The 18,404-nt window shown below is 38.2% G+C and overlaps 1 protein-coding gene across 1 annotated transcript in view; it reads right to left on the reverse strand.

The window, feature by feature from the left end:
- ctnna2 (catenin (cadherin-associated protein), alpha 2) overlaps window positions 1-18,404 on the reverse strand; it is a 327,549-nt gene that overhangs the window by 36,290 nt on the left and 272,855 nt on the right. The window contains exon 10 of the mRNA XM_053331022.1: window positions 2,212-2,304. Within this exon, the coding sequence (XP_053186997.1) occupies window positions 2,212-2,304 (93 nt within the window). The remainder of the gene's footprint in view (window positions 1-2,211; window positions 2,305-18,404) is intronic.

Here is an 18,404-nt window from a genome sequence, read left to right on the forward strand (position 1 = left end):
CAGGTTTTATACTAGCCTATTTCAATTTAGCCTGGCTCGTAGCTGCTAACAAGCTTTTCTTAAGCATCTGAATCAACTCTTCAGTGAAGAACAGGGACTTTATTTCTGTACAGAAGTGAACATAATGCATGGCCTCTTGGTGACATTTTAAGCTCTTTTACTGCTAACTACAGCAACTTCACTCTCTACATTCTACAACTCACTGTGGCTGAGGCTAAGAACACTCTCACTCTGAGGGAATACACATTTCCCACACATTTCCCTGCTAGACTATGTCACGCACACAGGTTACTGAAAAGGCCACCTTCTGAGAGGGCATGACCAAGAATAGCAGAGAATTATTATATTTGAGAATGTTTGGCAATTTTGGCTTGAGAAATTACTAAAATGGTTGAATGATTGCAAAAAACTAAATTATTGCAATTAATTTTGTATTTATTCTATGTAATAATCAAATTAATTCATTGTTGGTTTTGGCTTTTTTTAATTTATTGGCAATAAAAAAAATATACAATGTCATCAGTTTTATAGTTGCCTCATCAGGAACATACATTGTATTAAAAAGTGAAAAAAATATGCATTATTCACAAGACATTTACAGTGGTTTGAAGAGGGTAAAGTTGTCTTTGCCAAAACAAAACAAAAAAAGGCAAGTATCTTGATTTCAAGGGCCAAATGATCAACACTGGATTTTGACATGGTACAGATACAAAAACAAGCAGCTTTGTTAAACATGTGCAAATATATATTTTTTTCATTAGTACCATCCTGCTGAGCCTCATTAACATCAACAGATTTGTACTCAAGAATAGTCTATCATTATGACAGCTGGCATGTTTGCCTTTAACCAGCAGTTGCATTTTTTACAACCTTGTTCGTCCTTTCTTGCTTTTTTAAAAATAGTTTAAGTTAATTTATTCTCATTTAGGAAAAGGGACATTGGACATAAAAGCCACTGAGGTTGTGTATTTGTGTGTAGTAGGGGTGTAAGGGTACTACTGAAACAGTTTGCTGCAGTTGCTGCAGTGGAAAAAGAAAACTTTTTCTGTTTCTGGCAAGTCAGGGCACCTGCTGACAGCAGTATCATGCTGTTAATACACTCATGCTTCAGTATAAATAATCTAATGACGTCCTACATAATAATATATTAATCAGAAGAACCAAACCACTAATTTCACTTTAATAATGTAACGCTTTAACAACACACACTTTAACAACATTTGTCTCTGTCCTTATGGCGTACTGTCTGAAAACATCATTTCAAGGTGGAATGAAAATGAAAAGCTGACCATTACAAAGGGATGGGGTTGGGGAGATAAGTATATTTTTTTATGGAAATAATGGAGCATATTTTAATAATAGTGTTGCACTCTGTCAGTGTTATGGGTCTCTTGTTTGTCAGTCTCATGGCAGTACACACAACGGGGTACCGGGATAACCAGGGATACCTTGGCTAAGGCGGCTAGCATACAAGTGTTCTGCACATTGGAGTAAGTCAATTAATAAACTATTCTGACAGTAATTGCTTGGGTTACAGAGTGTATTCTTCATGCTACTTGCATGCATCAAACTGTAACGTCCATTTTGTGATGGCTTCATGTACCGTTACACCCCTAGTGTGTGGAGACGTGTGCGTTTTTGCATGTGTATAAGCGTTAACTCTACCCAGAACAGATGGAAATATCTCTCTTTGTTCTACCTCTTCTTTGTTCCTTCTTCTCCAGTCACAAAGTCTGCGCCTATTATGTTTTTGTAAGCTGTCTGTGTTGAGTATTGCCAAGAGGTATCAGGAGACAGTTCCTCCCCAAGTTTTCTAAGTGAGTGGGTCTCAGCAGGTATGCACAGAAGGGCTTGCACATTAGATCCTGAATCTTAAATTCAACCCTCCTTTCTCCATTTCTCTTATCTCTTACTATGTTGGGCCCCATGTGAATAAGGCCTATGGTTAACCTTGGAAACAATAGATCGATTTGAACTTCCTCCTTTGCTTGCATCCTTAGAAACAGCGCCACAAGATCCACCCACGCATTATTCATAGCTCTTTCTCTCATTCTGCCAACCATGATTCTTTCTTTTTCTCTCATTCCTAACTATTCTAATTTCTAAAAACTCTCAGAATGTACCTCTTTGAGATGAGTTTAAGAAAGTTCATGATTACCCAAACATTTTCACTTGCATAACGACTGCATTATTACCTACTACAATCCTTACCTGTGGACATAGGCTGTCAATTTGGGTGGCAGCCATTCGAACCAACTTCACACCTTCTTCATTGTTGGAGATGGAGCAAGCCAGGTTAGCCACCTGAAATAAAACAAAAGAGGACAAATTGCTTATTGTTTTGTTTTGTTTTTTATCTGATGGTTGAGAGGAAATAAAAAGTTAAAATGTTTTTTCACTGGCAGACACTACTCCACACCATCTAATGTGTGGAGTTGGTATGTCCATTGATACCATATATAATTACAACACATTGTATGCTTTCTATATTGGTACCTGTGTATCTGTACATAAAAGGGAACATTTGTCTCAGATTTCTTTTTGGAGCAGACAATGTACCAAAACATGGGCTCAATTGCTTGCCCTTTATTCAATGCAACAACACTCCAGGTCTTGTTTCAAAAGTAGATCACCAGCATTAGACCAAACCACACAGGTGGCTATTTCATTTTTGTGCTGGACAATTGGTGGAAATACAAATCTGGATGAGCTATCGATGTAATGTCTGTCCAACGGATGACACATAATGATGGCACATGATTACAGTAGCATTACAACCGAGAGCTAATATGTCAAACATGTTTGTAAAATAGTAGAGTGACTCATTCATATTCAAAATGGACAGGTCCACACAACCTGTACACAGAAATCCAGGTTGACATTTTCAGCTTGTGATGCATGACTAGCATGGCTATTACTAGATTGATTTTATTTGTTTTTTAATTAATGTTTGTTAATTTTATATCTGTCTTTACATCAAGGGATCGTTTCTTGATGACATGTTTCCAATCTGACTCCTTTAGAACTACACTAATATCTCATAGTTTTAAAAAAAATGAACTGTATACATGTTTTCATCTGTATACATATATATCATACAAAGGAGTTAAATAGTTAAAAATAAGAAAAAAAGCATCAGCGGTAGAAAAAAATATTTGAAACCTCCACTTGCACATCTCTTTCTTCATGACAGGACACACACACAGACGCATGCACACACACACAAACATACACACAGAGTAATACTGTATTTCACTCTTAATATACATAACTTCAAACTCCATATAATCCAATACCATCCCTGAGTAAATCAGATTTTAGAATAAAGCCAGGCTTTGAAACTGAGCTAAACAGACACATGCCTGTTGGCAGCAAAAGGTGCCAGTCTGTATTAGCACTTCTAGTGCTCACATGTCACTGTTTGAGGCAAATTGAGGTAAATCAAATTTGTGTTAGAGGACTCTTGCTTAGAGCTCCGTCTCTTTACTCATGACAGCAATGAGCACATTGATGGATTGCAGTCCTTTATGTGAAGCTGTGTGTGGATGTGTTTAAAACGTGTGTGTGCGTGAGAGAGAAGAAGACAGAGTGTGATTGAGAGTCTGTGTTCCACATAAATGTGAGCGGCTGCATGCAGAGTATTCGTTTGAAAAACATACAAAGCATAATTCCATCATAATTTAAGTTCCCTGCGTTTCCTTTGTGTTTTACGATACTATAACCTTTAATCCACTATGATATATTTGCAATTTTGCACTGTTGTTTCTAAACAAATACTCCCAGTTAAGAAAATGGTGGTCAAATTCAGCTATTATTGTTTACAATGTAGTTATATTTTTATTTTACTTTAATTGTATATAGCTGGTGGAAGCATCATGCCTTGGTTTTATCTTGTGGCTTGTGACTGTGACAGAGCAGCATGTAAAACACATTAATGTGACATGGATGGGTCGACCTATTTTCATAATATTTAAGCCGTGATATTTTTGCTTATACAACTTTGCAAGACTGTAGGGTAGAACTACAATAGCACATACATTTGCTTTTTATAATATAGCCTTTATGTGTCATTTGTGCTGTTTCCATAAAATAACAGGCTAAAAACTCCAAAAACTAGGACAAAGGTTCCACACTATTTCCATTTACCTCTTTTTCCAATTACAATATAATTACAGTAATTGAACAGTACAAAGCAAGTCTTTTTTTTCTCTGTCTTTATGCATTTAGATAGTTTCCTTTCTCGGCTTATGCTCAGGCCCAGTGGCCCTCTGACTGCTGCACTGGGCCCATGTATAGCAAGGGGGCAGAGGGCTTTCAGGAGGATGAAAACATGCCCAACAGGCCCACTCCCACTCCCTCTTACCTAACACAGAGAGCTGGGCCAGGGCCAATGCTGCAACATCCAGCCAAATCTACTAATTGCAATTATCTAAGGAAGTGCTTCTCCTTTGAGGTTTTTTTTTTTTCTTTTCAAAGAGAGGAGGGAAAAACCAAGACAGAAGGTTTGAGACTACACCATGCAAGCCTAATGCTGATACGGTCAAGGATGTAGGAACAGAATACACAATTCAAAGAGGTCTGTGTGTGTGTTTGTGTGAGTGTGTGTGTGTGTCTCAGAGAGAGAGAGAGAGAGAGAAGAGGAGCAATAGAGAGAGATCCCCGCTGAATGCCCATTCTTCATTTTAGCCTCGAACAAAGAACTATCGATTTTGTCCTTTTGCTCTGTTCTGGATAATCACTTCAATTCTAATTTGATGAAGGTTTCCACTGCAGTTGGAGAGATGGGCATTCTCATGTATGCTATCTAAATCACCTAAATGGAGCTGAGTGACTGAAAATAGATCTGATAGTGTCATTTTTTCCCCTTTCTTTCTTTTTACACGGGGTTGTTACCGAGGTCCTAACGTCTATTGACACGAAGCTCTGATGGAGGTAATATATTAACAGTCTTCCTTTATTACTATTTAGCACTTTCTGCATACAGTGCACATAATCAGTGTATCTCCATGTAACCTCATGAATCCCTGCTGTTGCATTATTGCTGATGTAATGCCTATAACTTATCCCTCTTTCCTTTGTTTTGAATGTTCTTGTTTAACGTTATTGTACTTTTTCACAGAATGGCTGTGCCAAATAGCAGGGAAGCTGAGCCAGAAGAAGACTCCTCTTGTTTCAATCACGACGGTCAGAACCCCTCAAAACCGTGCCATTTCTATAGCCATTTCCGGCAGCTACACAGCACAAATCACCCTTCCAGCTACTAAGCCTCAGGCGCGACTAATAGAGCGGGTGTCATCAAAAGTGCTGGGAACAACAGCTCCTCCTGAGGCAGAAGCAGAAAACAGATTTTAAAAAGGAGAAGGATGACAGTGGAAAAAGCAATCAGTGGGGATGACATTTTAAGTTATGTGATGTAAGATAGAAGCACTTTGTTCTATTAAAATACTGTCATCTGAATTGTTTCAGATATGGTGTTGGTGGCGGGGTTAATTGACGTAGGCTAAAGGGTTGTGTTATATCCCTTTCAAATACACACAACCACTGGAAACCTCTCATTGCTCTTTTTCTGCCTCTGCTGCTCATAAACACATACAGTAGCACTGTCATACACTCACGAACACGCTTAAACATACACACGCGCACACACACACACACACAGTAAATAAATCAGTCTGTCAACATAGATGGAGCAGAACACACAACAGGGGAATACAGTATGCAGACTGTGAAACAATTACAGGCCTGCCCTCACAGGAGTACTTCTATTTGTTTTAGTCATGAGCTGTCAGCTCCCAGCTGTAACACCTGTACACACATTGTATGGACTGGAGGTGACAGAGGCAGGTTAAGGTGCATGACACTGGGTAACGCCAGATGTCAAGGTTGTGTGAGGCTCAAGTCTGTGGGGGATATAAAGCAGCAGGAACTGAGGACCTGCTGTGACTGACTATGAACCACGCCTTTGAAAATCAATCCCTATTAAGGAGTGGAGTGCGTATTGCCTCAGGAAGAATGCCCGCCAGGCTTGCAACAACATCAAAAGACATTCCAGACCTTGCAGCATATTAAACAAGAAAAGTGTGAAATAAAAAGAACAAAAGCAATAGATTTTTTGAGCATGTTCGCCATGATAGTGGTTGTAATGTCTACACGTCTACACTTCAGACAAAGGTATTTCTTGATTGAGTTATTTCTAATTTTCAGAACAATAGTCATCACACATCACGATCTCCATGTGAGACAGAAAATGATTCCCTTTTTGAGGGACATCAGTATGTTTACAAGTTCGAAAGAAAGAGTAAATGGTCTCCAACAACAGCAAATGCTATTTTCATAACCCTTCAGATGTATATTATTTCACACTTAGTAACCTGGAAAACAATCAGTTTAATGTTTTGTAGTTTTTTTTTTCTTGTAAGGTGAGCGTACAATACGATCTGAAATTAGGGAATAGTTTTGTCTGTAATCTTGATTACTGATTGCTGCTTAATTGCTTCCTCTGCTACCTTTTTCCATCTCCCCGCCCACCCTCCTCTGAGAGACAAAGTGGACCTAAATTGCGAGTGACTCTAATGCACTAAGGAGCTCTCTCTACACTTCCTAACTCAGCAAAGGAATGAGTTTAAGTCACTGTTTACTAAGTGACAGGTCCACTAATATGAGGCTGACTGGGATCCAATCCTACAGTCCACACACTGTCTCTGTGAAGACCCATGGTTCATCACCTCCATGCATACAGACACAGTGGTTGGCACAGATGCAAGTGCACACATTCACAAAGAAAGAGTGTCTCATTATTTATCCTCTACACATTTTTAGAGTAAAGGCAGCTGGTAAAAAAAAATAAGGAAATGGTACAGTTTTCACCCACTAGACTCCAGTGGGTGAACAATCAGGAATGCACCCCTGCATTGGATAAAGGGGATTAAAATTAAGATGGATGTTTTGGTCTGTCCTTTGACTTCACCTGAGTAAGACGGTATAAAGTAAATGCAGGATGACAATAAAGATTAATCACAAGAAAAAAAATATTATTTCAAGGTCACCTACACATGGACAAAAATATGAAAATGCCTTGCAGTACAACAAAGATCCTTCCTCTGCTACATCCTGGTGAAAAACAAAAAAAATCAAACAGGCACTTAAACTAAAAGATGAAAAAAAAAACATTATGGGAAAAATGATGTTATATTAATTGATTTATACAAGTATTTTTGTGCTACTACACTGTATGTGGCCAATGTGTTTTTAAAAAATCCAGTTAAGATATCTACAGAGGCCCCTTGATAGCAACATGGAAGTTCAGTGACCTGATTCCATACGGTCAATGAATCCTTAACAAAGCTGCTTCTAGGTCAGCTCCAGCAATTGTACATGACCCCTTTGAACACACCTTTACAAAGGGAACATATACAGGTGATTGTAACTGATGGGGGGTAGATGAGGTGGTGATGACCAGAGGAAGTCAGGAGGAAATGACACAGTGCCTGATACCAATTATGCAGCATGATTTCCTTTCAACCAAATGTGAGTTAAAAATGAATGACCCTATAATGTGTATAATACTGCTGCTCAGTATGTTGGACAATTAAGCTTGCTTTTTGATGGCACTACCATAGATATAATGCTGCTGTATTCAGTTTCTGTTCATTTAGCATCCACAATAACAAAGTATCTCTATGGTGAGCAACATGTTAGCGGAGCAACAGCAGGTAATGTCTGTCAGTGTCTCCACAGAACACATTCAGGTACAGTACTGAGTGTTATGGCAACATACAATAAATCAATCCTTAAATGTGTAAGATAAAGAAAATACATTTGAAGCTTGAAAATAAGCTCCGGGTTGTGGTTACAAGGCCTGATTACAATGTATAGTTATATTGATTGAAATGTTTCCATCAGATGAGCGAACTAGACAGTAGATATATATGCTACTGAAATGGTTTCTGTGTAGGCATGTCATAAGGTCTTGCATTCATATTTTTGGCCTTTTATTTTATGATTGATGCTGCATCTCAAGCTGTGAAGAAAAAGTGGACCAAAGGTCTTCATAAGAAAAACAAACCTTTAGGAACTCTCTTTAATCCTACCATAGAAGTTATTTCCACAATACCAATAAAACTGTACCAACAAAAAAAAACACTATTCACTAACGTTCCTTAAAAATGAACTACATTAAACTAATATTAAAAAAAACAAACCTGAAATGCCCTGAACCCAAAACCTTACAGCTTAATATTTTGTAACTCCGCTCTACCCAAACAGAGCCTAATAACTCCAAACTTACAGAACAATCAATCGGTCAATCCTCTGTTTTCTTAGACCAAGTCAAAACTCTAGCAAACACTTGCAAAATTGTTTGTCAGTATATGATTTTGATGGTGCCATATTTGCAAAGCTAGAAATCTTGTTTTTGGCGTGCTTTGTTTTAGATCTGTGTCTAATTGGCAATTGATTGAAATTGATTACCAAACTACAGTATAAATGTTTATATGCTTTTTGAATATTATAAAAAGTAAAATGCCATGCCCAATTACTAATGATTGATATGCATTTGATTTAGTTATGAGGTCATTTAAAATTAAATTTTAAAAAGCAATTAAAAAATATGTATGATTTATAACAAATATGCAACGTGACTTTCAAATGTTCTTTTTCTTTATTTTTTTTATAGTCTGTGACTCTTAATCAAAGCTGTGGTCCAACCTTACAGAAAACAGAATAGCCTTCACTATCACATCATGGTCTCCTTGACAACCATGACTGAGCTTGCATGAAAGGCTGCCAGAGTGTGATTTACAGTAGTCGTTTCTTGGGAGCTGCAGCTGAGGTTTGGGTATTCCTGCTAAAACCATGGCTGGTTCTTCGATAAATATGATAATTCGCTGCAGGCTGCTTGGGTGGTGAACCAGCACTGCTAGCAGGGGAGGTCAGAATTGTAAATAAGACAACATTGGGGGTGGATGGCAACACATTTCAGACATGCACAGACATATGTGCATGGTTGCATGTGTACATACATACACCAGAAAGGAGAATATAGGCACTTAATGTAATACAAAAGTAAATGTGAGCAACAGTCTGTACTTTTCTTGTTCATACCTTAATAATGCTAAATGTCAAAGACCAGTGGCTCATTTCAGTGACCACATACTGTACACAGAGACTTCAAAATATGATTTATTTACTTTGAATTTTAAATGCCTAAATGAAGAAGGCCATAGGACGCAAGGATAGGCACCTAGAGAATAATATCCACAAAATAAAATTTTATTGAGCTCAACAAGGGACACAGAGAGGTAATTGAAAGCAATATAAACAAATCATAAAGTAAGCTGGACAGAACTGAATTGGGACAAAGATATGTGTGTATGCCTGTGCGTGTGTGTCAGCACATGGTATATATGAGTGTCTTAGTGTCTTAGTCCTGGATATTGGATTATCTTGTTCACATTGCTATGAATGACAGGGCATTAAAGGAAGAAGGGAGAGGGGAAATAAATGGCTGACTCACTTTCCCTCAGGCTGAGGGCAACTATTCACACTTCCTATTGGCCTTGGTGTCAAATGCTGCTTTGCTGAGGTCTGGTCTTCAGGAGCAAATGCTGGCTAGATTGATTTCTCTTCATTTTGCTACAAGCTCTCTATCGCATGGGGCAGGGGGTGGTTGGTACCACCTAGTCAAAAAGTTGTGTCTCACAGGTAGGTAGTACAGTAGTTTGTTCATCTTACAACATTTTCTAAAGCTTGTATCGCTGCCACAGGGGCCAGACTGCCTCTTTCACAGTTCCCCTCCATCCCTCTTTGCCCCGAAAAAAAGAAGAAAAAAAATGGAGCTAGGGCTGTTTCAACTGAAGTATTGATTCCTCTCTTCTCTCTCTCTCTCTCTCTCTCTCTCTCTCTCCCTCTCTCTCTCTAAGTCTCCCCCTCCCACCCCCTCAAAGAGTGTTAGCCAAGCAGTCGGGCTTGGCACCAAAACATAATTATGAAAATGGACCTCTGGGTTGTTTCTTTTAATCTACCTGTACATTCCACAGTCCCTCTGCAACAGAAGCTATTTAAAAACTGTTCTGGGGGAATTGAAATGTTAAACCTACTGTACTGTAAAGAACGGTATACTTATTATCAGTTGCCATCTAAATCAGGTGTGTAACAAATACATCACTATATTTGGCCCAAATGATGAGGAAATAAAATGGAAAAAAATAATAGTGACTCACATTGTACACTGGTAGCAGAACAGCAAATGTCTCAGCATCAAGGCAGAGCGAGATTTAGTGCTTGATACTTTCTGTCAAACGCTGGCATCAATTTACACCGTGTGGCACCCATGACAAAGTGCCTACAGGCAGACAGCAATTGCTGCTCTCTCCCCAACTTACAGTTCAATGGCGAGTAAAACCTAAATGACACAGCCAAAATCAGGCCCATTTTCAAGACATTAAACTCTGCAGCACAGCATGGCACACAGTAGCTGCAGGATCAAACTGCTTCTTTGCCCATTGTTTTACTGTTTTTTTGTAGTGCTAAACGCAAGTACAACATATATTTGAATATATCTAGGCTGCCTTTCTAAGATACTGGTCTGTACATTCAGGCTAATTCATTATTTCATGCAAACAACAGGTTACAACAAACAAGATATGAAGCATCCCCATACAAAGCTTCAGTTACTGTAATAAGCATGTTCATGATGTTTATACATGCAGTTTTTATTAGGGCAGGAAATTAGAACCCCGTTTCATACATGAGTAGATTCTAGTTGATCCAAAGGATCTTTAACACCCTAGTCCAATCTCAGACAAAATGTGACACGGCAAGACCTTGACATTTCTCCACATCACATCCCTATGCTTTCTCACATCTTTCTAAGGCACAAGAAAAGCATGATTAGTCCTGTTGGATAATAGATGCACGCAGTGGGAAAGGTCAGCAGTTGTCAGCCCTTAATGCCTCAACCTTTAAATTGGGGGGGATGGGAGAGGAGAGATGAAATTAAAAAATAAGGGGTGAGGATAGGAGCTAGTGACATTGATGATTTATAAGAATCAATAATTATCCATTCCATGTCATACACATGACATGAAGAATGGTGGAAATATGTAAGCAATGCAGCTCAGGGGCCAGAAAAAAATGTTTTATATAATTTCAGTTACTTATTTATATGACAGGAAAATGTTAACAAATATAAGATGTCATCTGTGGATGCAACAATCATAACATCATGCATTTAAGATAGCATATGAGTGTCTAGATGCTTCAGATGGACTCTGATCAATCTGGTGTATTAGCCTCTTAGGAAGCATGTGTCACAGAAATGTGACATTGATTCCTATGCTTTTAAATTAACGTTTGTGTGATTTTCTCCCAGGTGAGAACAGGGAGGTGTGAAGACGTGAAAGGCCATCATGGCACAAGCTGTGAGCAGAATTAACAGCATTGAAAAACTGTCTCCATCATGTCCATTAGTCCTCCTCCATATAGGAATATATTTAATAAATAACACCTCACGTACCAAAACAGTGTTCACTTAATCTGTAGCTGATATTTGAAAATGTTTTAAGTGTAATTTATTTGGTGATACAGACTACACTGCAGTACACAGTGTATTCAGTGCAGCTTATTTCCTGTAGGGATACATATGTGAGGTGATAAAACTGTTCACAGCACATCAAAAAAAGTGATAAAAAGGAGATCTACAAATGTTTTCTATGAACCACATTGTCATCAGATAACTTCCTTTAGTGTCACTTTATACAGCAGGATTCTTGTCACATTAGGATGAAAAAAAGTTATTGCAAATATTTAATTTTCCACTTTACTGTGTTTATGAAGACAAATGTTTTGTGCTTGGAGTGTTGGTGGCACTGCACATCTATCTTTGGTTCATGTCAGTTTTACAAAAGGGTGTTAAGATTATAATAGCAATGTCTTGGCACACTTTTTGGCAGAGGACATTCACCAAAATAATAAATGGATTGCAGCAAGTCTAAGGACCCAGTGACCAGACAAAGTCAAATTTGAAATCAGCACAAGCCTTTGATGCAATGGCTTTAGCTAATTACATCATTTCGTAGCAGAAATAACTTTTGCCCCGGGTTGCCAATTAATGTGAACCCTGAAGAAAATGTGTTATAGGTGCGTTTCTTAGGTGGCAATGATAAACTATAAATTGTGAGTCCAATTAATTTAGGATTGGTGTAATTAAGCAGTAGGAATTTGAGACTGCTACCCCTATTGCTCCATGGGGAATAGAGTCTGGACATTCCTACTGTAAATAATGCTCACACCCTTCACTCTCCACTTTGAAAATGCCCTTTTGAATAAAGAACTCATTAAAACATGTTGCTCTCATCAACCACTTTTAGAAAACGGTTGCCTTAATGTGGCCTTATGACCAGCTGGGGCCCAGCCTGTAGCATTTAAGGTTATTTCCACAGTATAACAGACGGCAGGTTGTGGGAGCCACCATCAGGGCATATTCACAGCTGCCATCCCAGGGGTGTTGTTGCCGCACTGTGTAATTGGATATTTGTCTTAAAAATCAGGCTGTCTGTTTTGGCTTCACAGATGAACCAAGACTGTCACCAACTTAGCTTTATATGCACAGATTCTGATCGCATTACAGACTCCAATGGCTTTATAAAGGCCAGTTAGGAACCAATAAAATACGACAGCAGTCGCCATTTGACTGTTAGGTAAAGGTGACAGCAACAGCTTTAGTAATTCTGTCCTATCTGAACACCTGTTAAGGTGAGCTGACTATACGACTGAATGGCAGTAAGAGAATGTGTGTTTTTTTTCTTCTAACTGCTCAGATCAAATTCAGATGACCCATCCTGACATGGTTAAATTTTCTAAACACTACTGGTCAGTGTATAAACCCTAACCCTCTAAATAACTGACTAAATGACTGTGTATGTTTAAAGGTTATAGACAGATAGATTTTTAGCTTTTAGAAGATTTAGTTTACTGTATGATTAATACATTTCTATCACTTCATGTGTTTTCTTATTGTCTTTGTGGGAAACAAGATCACACCACTGGCATTATTGGTGCATGTGCCTTAATTCCTGCTGGTCTAAGAGGGATGGCTGCCTAGGACACATCTTGTTTCAACACCTCACTTTTCTTCTCTGCCTGCCAGTCCCATCAACACATCAGACATAAAGAAGCCTACAGTACCCCATTAACAATATAACACTCTTACCAGTGCAGTATTGTTTCTGTCATATTATTTTTGTCAAAGAATTTCTGAGAAAATGTAGCAAAAATGTTATTTTCTCTTAATGTTCATGGTTTTTGTTCATTAAAAAAAAGGTGTTATTTCATGGCTGTAAAGCAGGGGACAACACAAAATCCAGAAACAAAAACGAGGCTTAATGATGGAAGGGCGAACACATACTGCACACACACACACACACACACACACACACACACACACACACACACACACACACACACACACACACACACACACACACACCATTCATGCTTTAAACTTAAACCTCTGCAGCAATGTCTGACAATGTCTGACCCTGATGACACACCCTTATACCCATCACAAATTACTGCTGCATTGTTTAACCACATTTAAAATGCAGTCACTGAAAAATGTATAAGCAGTACAGTGGTCTGGCATTGGATCACTTGGAAGTGCCAAGCATACAAGCACATAATCATATCCTTTCACTGGTTCAGTGAATGGACTGGGAAAACTGCTTTGGATTGCAAAGTTGAGGGTGAATAGTAAAGTATGTTTGAGATGTGAGATTGTTGAAATACAATTTAGTTTTAAAAAAGACAATAACAACTCACATTTTCTTTAACTGAGACATTTTACTTGTCCTGAATTACTCATCAGCGGTAGGAGTAAATCTTCTGCCAAAAACCTTTGCCACCCAGATGAAACAGAGGTTTAGGGTAATTGGCCGGAAATGGTAAAGCAAAGAATTTTTGGATTATTTGCCATGGTAACAGTTGTCTCTCCTCGCCTGCTAACACTGTTTTGCAACTTCAGTCTCCTCAGGTTTTCTCTTGATTGCTGCCCTTCTTGCAGAATTAATTCACTGGAGCAAGAACTGAATTCTAAACTGAATTAAGTGTGTTGATATGAATTTATATGCTGTAAGCAAAGCTGTGGAGTTGTGCTTAAAGAGCATTTGCAAAGCACTCTACTTTACAGCACAGTAATTGCAACATTACAGTAAGTATTTACAGTAAATACCTACAACATAATGAAGAGTTAATTGCTGTGCAAAGACAATTACATGTTGTCTATAGCAGAGAATGTTGTAATTAGGACATCAACATAATTATTACATATTTGTACATAAAATGAATTACCTATTTGTAGCCATGAAGCCTCTGTCAGCTAATTACATAGCCAAAAACAGTTACAGGTAATCCTATCTTGAATTTCAGTCACAAACAGTAAATATTTAAGTCAATTTGTGAGTACAATTAATAATTAGTAAAGGTATGTTCAAAGATTATTGGCATTCAGCAGAGGAATTTGGGCACAATCTGGGAGAAATGAATGTCTGAGAAAGCCAAAATAATTATCAGCCAACCAGACCACATTCTGTCAAGTTTTTATTGTTGCATTTCAGTTGACGCTTTAATAATGTCTTTTATTCCCTCTGCTATTAAGCTCTTAAACACAAACCCCACACATTTTAGATGAATTAAATATTTTTAGAGGATTTTATAGTTTAGGTATAGTATAGGATCTATTTATTGAAATGTATCTATTTATGCGATTTATATCGGATTCTTTTATTGATTGTCCAAATGTCTGGTAATGTTTTCTTACTATTAATTGTTAATTGTTGGATTGATTGTTGGTCTATGTACGTGGGAAAGCTGCAAATGAATTGTCCATTTGGGATAAATAAAGTTGTCTGAATCCAAATCTGAATAATTAGTAACACGCACAGTGAGTATTAGATACAGTCCTTTGAGGCTTATGAAAATATATATAGAATTGTGTCAACAGTGACATAGTAGTTCGGTTTTGTGTGTCAAATTACATGTGCTTTGAGAAACAATTAAACTGACATAAAAACTAATAATCTTTTAAATAATTTTTTTCTAGGCCCCTAATGACAAGGTCTAACACCAACAAGGGTCCCAGGAGTGCACATCAACAACATTACTGTGGTTATTGTGGCATGAGAAGGGGAGGGTGGTGCAAAGTGCCAAATCATCCTCCATTTGAAGCAGAGCCACATCTCCCCTTCATTTACTCCTCTCTTCACCATTCTACCAAAAGTAAAGCTCCCCTCTGGAGAGAGAACGGATGGCTCCTTCTGCTCCATTAATCTAATGACAATGCCCCGTGACTAAGACCAGCTTAGCAGGCATTGCTCATCCCCATTGGCTCCTCTTTCACTTAGCATGCCATCTATGCATGAATGCAACAGGGGCAATGACAGCAAAGGAGGAGGAAAAAGAAAATAAAGAGAGACCGAGTCACAGCAAACAATGGCTAGATTATATTGCACTGGTGTCCATGGTTACTGAAGGGTGTCACATAACAGTTTTAAGACAATATAGCTTTAAGACATATCCCATTTTAAGTTTCCTTGAAATCATGACGAGTATATCAATATACCAGTATGAGTAACGACACATATTGTTTGCATTAATAATCACTTTTTATTTGAAATATGAAATAGGATAATAAATAAATAGAGTCAATAAATACACATATGAGAGTGCTACCGTACATAACTTTACTATTTCTGTTGTGTTTGTAAAAACTACATGCACCTACTTGTGATTGGTGTGTTTGGACTGTGTGACGACATATAACATGTCTTGCCTTTCTCATAAATACCAGGGAAATTAGCTCTTCGTCATGTAGCAGTGAAAGCCATTCCTATTTGCTGTGTCTATAACTCCTCTGTATCACAAAATGATTGTGAGAGAATTTACATAATTACTACTTCTTCAGAATTAATGCTCAAACTAGCAATCTGGTTTTGCAGCCCTGCAATGACAGTCAATGGGGTCTACACAGAACTACAAATCAGCTGTTACTGTACACGTGCCTACAGCATAGCCCCGGCGATGCCTCAAGTTTAATTCAGATGACTATGATGTGCCTTTAGTTCAGCCCTGTGAAGAAGGTAGTACAAACACTGTCTTCCATCTGACACCTCTGGGAATGTAAACTGCTCTATGGTGTATGTGTTGCTTGCTGATGTCTGCAAGAGCACAGGCTCTGTGTATGTTAGCCAATGTCTCATAGGAAAGATGTCCGCTTCAGCCTAACCTCCGGGGAAATAGCGACCAGAAGTTGGCAGTCATATAGCAGAGCTGCTGGCCCAGAATAGCACAGGGTCAGTTTAGAAAAATAGGCCTCCCACACAACAAGAGCAGACAGGGCTTCTCAACTAAATGCATGACTCTGTGAGTCAAGCTAACTGCCAAATATTCTTCCTCACATTGAGAGTACATGTAACGGATCTATTTGGGTGTGACAAGACCACATGAACCAAGACCAAACCCATGCACTTCAGTGACTGGATTATATCAATCTTTCTCCACTCTGCTGATTTCTTAAGAGTCATGTAAACCTGGTTTCTGTAAATTGGGCTAGGGGATTAGAGGAGCCAGATGGTCCCACGTAGACCTTCTCTTTTCTAACTGTAATTTCTTGGTCAAGTAAAGTGTACAAGTAACCAGGTTTCCAGAACAAAGAGAACACAAAGAAAATATCAATCATTTCATTATTTGCCCTTACTGTTGTGTGCCTCCGCAGTATTGATTGCATTTTATTTAGAGATTAGTGCTGTGACAGATTAGTTCATGTTCATGTTGTGCAGGACAGGTTGGCAGATAAAAACAAAACAAAACAACAACCTCACATTTAAACCACTTAAATGAGCTGACATGGTTTATCTTTTGCTTGTACTTGGAGAGTGTGGCTGATGCAGATTTAAACTTAAACTGTTGTGAGAGGGTATTTGGCTTTTTGATAAGTGTGTTGATGACACCTGTAAATTATTTTTATTACCTCCAATGGCCCATAGGCACTAAAGCTCATATAACCTAACCACTAGAGGTGCGACGAGAAATATTTCTCATTGAGGGAAAAGCTGTCTCGCAAAATAGTATCCAGCTGCAGCCAGAATCAGTGGCAGATTTAGATATGGGCGATATAGGCATCTTACCAGGGTGACACAGGGCGCACACACCACTCATTTGCGTGTGGGTCAATTAACCTTGTTAGAGAGGGCGCCCTCGTTCTAGTTAGTGAACTATCAGCTTCTACCTGCTGAGAACATCTCACAGACAAAGTAGAAGATGAAGTAGGAGATGGGGAGAGAGGTGAGGGTAGGTTGACCTCAGGTCTCTACACTGAAAGCCCCAGGTAGGAGGAGCGGGGAAATCTAGTGCACCTATGGTAGCCTAACGATACAAAATACAAAATTAATCACTCTACAAAGTATGTTGTTTTATTTGTGTGATCTAGGATTTGAGCAATTGACTTTTATTTCTGTGTTTTTTATTAGTGATATGTTATCAAACTTGGGTAGGGCTGCTGCAAGTTCTCCAATTATACTACCATAATATGTTTATTGATATGCAGTCTAAATGCATTGAATAGCATGGAGTGACTCATTCACCGCAGAGGTCAAGGAAATTCAACTTGATTTGTATAACCCTGATTAAATGTTACAAATGCTTTACAAGGCTTACATTATGAGATGTAATAAAAATGACATTGTATGCAGAAAAGCTGAAATTATTTTTAAAAAGAATGGTTGAAAAGCTGATATAAGACCAAGGCTTTCTTTTATGATCATTGTGAAGATGTGCAAGAGGTGATCAATACAATGTTTAGCATGTTAACCATGCCAAAAAAATGAAAAGACACAACGATACAAATAAAAAAGATGCACAGAGTTACAGGTTACATAAAATATTTAACTGCTGCTGTAAACAGTGTCTGCATTTATAGATAGTTCAGTGCCCAGTACATTGAAATATACATCTAGCATTTATTTGTGTTCATTTTTCTTCTCAAAGCTCAATTAATAGTAAAAGCTAGCAAAAGCTTAATTCATATGCACACACTTTTAGGATAAAGTTGACATTTTGTCACACTTTAGCCATATAAAAGCAGGTGATCAATGTCTTTTTGGTAACAAATAAAGTTTAGAACAAATGATCACTTAATCTCTTAGATCACCTTCTTGCTTATTTCAGCATTGTTTGGAGATAAGTGTTTCCCCCTCAATGACTCAGTCTTGATTGAGTGTTCCTCTGCTTTATTACCCATAAGGATGTTTGTTGCCATGGTAACAGAGAAAGCAGGAGCTGAAACAATGTTTCATTATTGACTGAACAAAGAGCAAAATTAAATATAATTTGCTATTCTGAAAGACAAGCAG

The sequence above is a fragment of the Scomber japonicus genome, chromosome 2 (genome assembly GCF_027409825.1).
Source record: "Scomber japonicus isolate fScoJap1 chromosome 2, fScoJap1.pri, whole genome shotgun sequence".
Classification (NCBI taxonomy): Eukaryota; Metazoa; Chordata; class Actinopteri; order Scombriformes; family Scombridae; genus Scomber; species Scomber japonicus.